This window comes from Nematolebias whitei, chromosome 21, assembly GCF_014905685.2.
Source record: "Nematolebias whitei isolate Nwh7 chromosome 21, NemWhi1, whole genome shotgun sequence".
Taxonomy (NCBI): Eukaryota; Metazoa; Chordata; class Actinopteri; order Cyprinodontiformes; family Rivulidae; genus Nematolebias; species Nematolebias whitei.
This window is the reverse complement of record NC_056518.1, coordinates 5,063,566-5,070,458: the sequence shown is the minus strand read 5'-3', so window position 1 is coordinate 5,070,458 and position 6,893 is coordinate 5,063,566. Positions and strand designations below refer to the sequence as shown.

Sequence of the window (6,893 nt, the reverse complement as noted above, 5' to 3'; positions counted from 1 at the left end):
ATTATTATTATTATTATTATTATTATTATTATTATTATTATTATTATTATTATTATTATTATTATTATTATACTCTCTCAATTCCTCTCTTAGAATATGTATGTAGAATATCAAAAGAATCACTCTTCCCCCAGTGAATAAGGAAACAGAGCTCTTATGATCAATTGTTAGGCAGACGGTCTTCCTTTTACATGTGAATACTGGTTCTGGCTAGCAGAAACTGGTTGAGTGCTGTTTGAGTTTTTAAGCACCTCTTCAGATTGAAGAAGTCTTTGAATAAAAGAAAAAACATTTCAACAAAGAAGAATCTGTTCAGAAGACCTGACTTAGGGGCCGTTTACACGGCGCGTATTTTGGGTGAATCCGCAGCTTTCTCTCTGCGGTTCTGCTGATCATTTACACGACACCAGTGGCCCCCCTCTTTGAATCCGGAGGTTTCTGAACCCACCTTCCAGAGGGGAGGTTTTTTGCTGACTGCCCGCTGATGATGTGAACATTTCCCGCTGAGGCTTTGTGTTAAACCGCACTCGCAGACAGACGGCACATTTCTATCAACATGGCGGCGGATACACTGCTTTCAGAACTACAACTCATGGAATATATTTTTAATCTCATCGTTAATCTATGTCATATTCCAGGTGCTGTGATCGACATCTATGTTGGAAGAGACACAGTCTGATCCAGTTCTAATATCGCTGTTTATAGAACGAGGCACACACACACGTCGCACTGCACTATAACATACTAAATGTGCCAAATAATAACAGTTTAATAATAATAAACAGTATTTATGTTAGTGTGCAAGATATAATGAAGCTCTGAGCTAAATGAAGCAATCTGGACATTATGTAATTCAAATTTAAAATGATGCTAAACATATTGTGTGTTACTAAAGTTGAAAATGAAGACATTGGGTTTAATTTTTTTAATTTATTTAACACCACAAACTGTATGTCACACAAACACTGATAATTAAACTGAACACACTATTAAAAACAAGTTAACTGTAAACTGCATTAATGAACTGGACTCTGCTCTGTTTTCATCCTGGATGTCCCACGTTGTCTATCTGGCTCGTTCAGGCCGTCACTCCTTTGATTAATGCAGCTTAAAACATTCAATGGATTGAATAAAAAAACTGAGGAGAATTTTAAATAAATAGTTCATCCAACATCTCTCTCTTCGACGTCCTCCTGCACTTCACCTGGGCTGAGCCTCATTCAGAACCAGTCCGCCTGGTGGAAGGACAGCTCCTTCTTCTTTCAGGAATAATAAAAACTCGTTTGTTGTGTGATCGAAGTAAACACAAGTAGTAAACATTATTAAGAACATTGATTTACCTGCTGTAAATCAGCTACTGATTATCACGGAGTAAAGTCAGACATCGTCGACTCGGTTCTGGTCCACTCAGCGACCGGTGTGAAGCTGTTAGATGAAGCGGTCCCGCTTGGCGTCATATCTGTCAACTCTTATCCACAATCCAGCCAAAATCCAGCTTTAACTTGATGTTAAGTTGTTGTTAGCTGAGCTTTTAGCCCAGAGGAAAGGAGCGTGCCGAGGCAGCACGCATGTGCATTAGGTGAAGGTATAAAATTCACAGCGCCAACTAATGACCCGGCATTGAAACTACAGCGGATTCAGGAGGGCGGGGGGGATTCCTCCGGATGCATGCAAACACAAAATCCGACCGTGTCAATGCAAATATTTTCCTCTAACTAACATACGAAAAAACCTATGTTTCCCCCCATCGTGTCCGTGTAAATAGGGCCTTAACCTGGTTAGATTTATCTACCTGGATTATTGAGCAGCATCAGGAGATAAGCCGTTCATGCTGCTCCTCATTTAAAAAGGTTTATTCTTGTAACATTTCAGAGAAAACATATATTTTTGAATTTGTTGTTAATCTGTTATGATTGTGGTTTCGGGTTTGAAGGAATTTTTTAATTTTCTCTCTAAAATAAACTACTGTGCTTTTTCCATAGCCCTTCTTCAGCACGACTCGGTTCGGTACGGTTCCAAAACTTCTTCCACTATTAATTTTTCATGGAACCGGCTCCTTTTTTAGTCCTTTTTCTCTGGGGTACCAAGCGAGCCATGCCGGCACCAAAACATGATGTCAGAACACTGTCGTCACTGATTGGTCGGGGCAGAGTCCCTGAATATCTTCAAAACACCCAATCCCCCATTTGCAATTACTCAAGCTTTGGGCAGCGGCTGGGCTTATTTTTAAGATTTGAAAAACAGTAATGACAAAACCATGGTCTAATGTTGAAGTCCAGGTGGTTTTTGTGTTTGATAAGTGACGACAAAATCAGAGCGAGCTAGTCACCGCGGAGGATCATACAAGCTGCCAAATCAAGCCCGGGCGCCGGCCTTGCATACTCGTAAAGATCAGACCTGGAGCTACGGCAGACGGGTGGACCCAGACAGGTCTGGGATGGCAGGGCAGAAACAGTTTTTAAAAACATTTTATGTATAAAAAATTTATTTATTTTTTAATCAGTGAAGATTAAAAATAAATAAACATTGCCGGCTTTATCATGAAATCATGTTTTCACTTTAACGACTATTAAATAATTTGTTAATTCAATTTTACTCAGCTGAAAAATTATAAGACAAAGTTATTGAATCGCTCAGGAATATTTCCCTTAAACATGTTTAAAGAAGAGATACAGTCTATATTTCAACTTTCTAACAAACAACAATTTTCATTCAGGTCATCTGGACAGTTTCTTTTTTTTTTTTCTGAAACGTTTCACCTTCTATCCAAAAGGCTTCATCAGTCAAGGAAACACACAACACAAAACTGATTCTTCCCCCCAAACAGCTTACTCCAAAGTGGAATAAACCAGTTACGTTGGTGCTAAGATGGTGTCTTTGGCATGCCCCCTCCTCTTGTGCTGGCCCTCTTCCTCATCGACAGTCATGTCAAACTGGTTCAAAACCAAAAAAAGGAATGACAATATGTTTTGCAAAAGGTTTTTAAAAGTATTCAAATGAACTTCTATGAAACTTTAAAGATTTATATTGTTTTAAGATGGCATCCATCCACTGTGATCTTATTTACATATATTTAATTTAGCTCATCAGTCATGTCAGAATTAAACTCAATTTCTCTTAACTGAATCTTTACATTGAATTTTAAACATGCTGTTGTGCGGCCCCTGATAAAGAAATCTGGTCTCGATCCCACTGTGTTGCGGAATTTCCAAAAGTTTCCACTATTGTCAAAAATCTGAGAGAAAATTGTTTGTTAAAAGCCTTCCTTTTATGAACCTAACATCATGGATGTGTTCCAGTCTGGATTTAAAACTTCATAGCACAGAGTCAGTTCTGATGAGTTTTTAATTACATCCTCCTGGCATTTGACTCGGGTGATCATGTGATCCTTGTTTTACTGGACTTAACTACTAAAGCCCCCAGTATACTCCCGCGTACGTCCATACGTGGTGGTATGTGCGTATGTACACGGAGGTGCGCGCATACCTCCGCAGGGCATGTCCACGCAAAGCTCAATTTTTACGTACGCGTACGCGGTGTTGCACAATGAACTGCCCGGCGACGGACTGTTTTGTATGCCACACCAATGTATTAAATCCCACTTCTTCATCCCTGATCTGTCCTTTTCTTTCTTTTTTTTTTTTTGCCAAGAGGCAGGCGATCTCTTCCTCCTCCATTGATGCCATGACTGAAATAGTGAGAAATGAAGGAATTTGTCACGAGCTAATTAAAATCAGTCCCAGCGTGGCTGTGGGAGTGTCTGGAGATTTCCTTTTGGGCAGATCAAATGTTGATGTCCTGCAGGACCAGCGCTCCCTGTTTTTTTTTTTAGAATTTTTTATTAACAACATGTAAATACAGAACACCGCTGCGGCTGGGGCTGCCAGCTCTGTTTATTTTTTTCGACCTGTCCATCAGTCCAGTAAGCGTGTCAGCAAATTACCAATTGGCAACCTCAGTTTGTCCCAAAGGTAAACGCCCCTTGTCTGCGAAGCTGCTCTACAGCCGCTCAGGGTGTACGCTCCAGTATGAAGTCTCAACCCTCCGCGTACGTATGCACGTTCCTCCGTGCAGACGGACGTACACAGGAGTATACTGGAGGCTTTACTGCTTTTGACACAGTGGACCACATAATTTTATTGTCATGCCTACAGCACCAAGAAGGCATTGGTGGGACTGCTCTGGAGTGGTTGGGGTTCCTATCTGGCAGACAGAACGATTTCTGTAAAAATTGCAGGGTGTGAATCCTTTTCTGCTCCTCTGTCATGTGGGATTCCTCAGGGCTTAATTTGAGGGCCTTTGCTTTTTTTCTTTGTATGTACTTCCTCTAGGATGGATTTTTAGAAAACACTGAATCTTCTTTCACTGCTACGCTGATTGCCAAATCTATGTGCCTTTAAGGCTAGTTGATGCTTGGTCCATTAAACCTCTTTTATTGTGTCTCAAAGATCTTAAAGCTTGGATGGCCCTAAACTTCTTGCACTTTAATGAAAAAAAAGACAGAGGTACTTGTTTGTGGACCTAGTGGAGCATGTCTGAGCCCTCCAGTTGACATAAACCCCCCTGGCAATGTACGTAAAGTCCACAGTTACAAACCTTGGTTTTAAGATGGACAGTGATTTTAAACTCGACAGTCAAATAAGGGCCACAGTAAAGTCTGGTTTTTATCATCTGAGAAAATTGTCAAAGGTAAAATCTATTCTTTCAAGGCAACATCTTGAAACAGTAATCCATGCTTTCATTTCATCATGGCTGGATTACTGTAATTCCCTCTATCTCGGGAGTCAGCCAGTCCTCACTTACACGTCTACAGCTGGTGCAAAATGCTGCTGCATGTCTTTTAACAGGAACACGTAAAAGAGAACACATTACTCCTGTCCTGGCTTCTCTCCACTGGCTGTCCGTGTATTTTAGAGTTAATTTTTAAATTTGTTTGTTTGTTTTTAAGGTTTTAAACAGCCTTGCCCCACCTTATTTAACAGAGCTTCTCCACTCCTACATGGTCACTCAGGTCCTCTGACCAGCTGCTTCTGGTCATTCCCAAGAGTAAGCAGAAGCTTAGCGGAGACAGGGCCTTCTCTGTTAGTGCTCCTAAGTTATGGAACACTCTGCCTTTGCACATTCGACAGGCCCCTTCACTGTCCATTTTTAAAACCCATTTGAAAACTTATCTCTACTCACTGGCCTTCAACTCAACTTAGACTCGATTTTACTTAATTTTTAATGGTATTGTTTTTTTCTGTTTAACTGGTCGTTTTATTGTTTTAAATTGAGTTTTTAATTCACTGTTGTGTACGTAGCTTTGTAACTTTATTTTTATGCTTTCTTTTATCTTTTTTATTACTCATGTTCAGCACTTTGTTATAGCTGTGGCTGGTGTTAAAGTGCTTTATAAATAAAGTTGATGATGATGATGATGAAATTAGGCTTCTTCAAAGAGCTATCTGTAACAAGTAGGATAATAATTGTTTGAAACCTTTCCACAGGATCCCAATTCAAAACGGAATATCTCTTTATATTGAGAGGCCTTCAGCAAGTGCTACTTTGGCTATTTTTCTGCTTAAATATAAGATAAATAAAATAACTTTTTTGTGTCTTTTATCCTGTAGGTTTACAGTCTCCTGGGTCTTTAGAGGACGACCTTATTTATACAGAGGATGAATATGAAGATGATGATGATGATGACGACGATGAAGATTATCCTCATGTCACTAAAAACCTTTTGGAACCACATCTACAAATAAAACAACTCACTGATGAGGTGACATACATTCTTTTATGTACTAAGGTGAAACAGAAAAGTCCACCTTGTGATTAATCCTTAAACCGTAACTGGAGAGAACTTCAGATTGACTCATGTACTATATTGGAATATAAATTTTAATAGAGAATTAAAATTGAATAAATTATACATTTAAGTGAAGTTCAAGGTAACTTTATGGTCATTTGTGTCACGGTGCATGAGATGGAATGAAATTGTGTAATAAAGGTCCCAGTTACATCCAAAAATAACAATAATATAAAGTATAAAAAAAAGAAGAAAGTATACAAAGATATACACTAAACAATAATATCTGTGATTTGTGGGGGGGTGGATGGAGAAATGTCCTGAGCTGCGCAGAGCCCGACAGTTTTGGGAAGGGGGGCGGTGGACAGGGACACAGCCGCGCACTGTTTCAGAGACATCTCAGCCGCGCGCTGTCTGTACTAGGGCTGGGTACCTTTCTAAAAAATTTGGTACCGGTACCTTCACTTTGGTGTCCATTCCTGAACTGTACTTTTTTTGGTACCAATTGTATAATGTCGTGGTTGGCTACCACGTCGTGTTCAACACAGCTGAGACGTCGCCCTCGGTATAAAAGATTTATTTGACATAACATGGGTTACAGATATTCAGAGACAAACAATTACATTAATAAGATATATGCATATAAATGGAGCATTAAAGCACGAACCGTCTCGGTGTGCGCCTCCCGGAAATGCTCGGTGGGCGTGTGTCATTTCCGGCCTTTTATCACAGTTTGAGAAGGCTTGCTTTCTGATTGGTTTAGCTTCTGTTGCTAGGGTTACGACTCTAACCCGCCCCCTCAAGGACGTTAATATCTACATTTCAGATAAGAAGTTCTGCCTCACTGAAATCGTTCGTTTTAGCTGTTGGTTTAACGTGATTATACCTTAGTGATACCAAATGATTTGAGTTAAAGTTGTTTATTTCTAGGAATAATTAATAACTATTAATTGTTATCTAATTCATGTTTGCGTGTTCTTATTTGATCCTATTTACACTTTTGCTGTTGTAGCTCTTGTATTCAACAATGATTAAATGTTAATGGTTATTATTAAGAGAGATCCTGAGGGATCTTATTTAGTCAAACTATATTGTCTAAATTAAA

General features: G+C 39.4%; 1 protein-coding gene across 1 annotated transcript in view; it reads left to right on the top strand.

Annotated features, from left to right (window-relative positions):
* LOC119427636 (ribosomal RNA processing protein 36 homolog) overlaps nt 1-6,893 on the top strand; it is a gene marked incomplete at its 5' end in the record, with an annotated part of 85,912 nt that overhangs the window by 27,619 nt on the left and 51,400 nt on the right. The window contains 1 exon segment of the mRNA XM_037695274.1: nt 5,610-5,761. Coding sequence (XP_037551202.1) covers nt 5,610-5,761 — 152 coding nt within the window.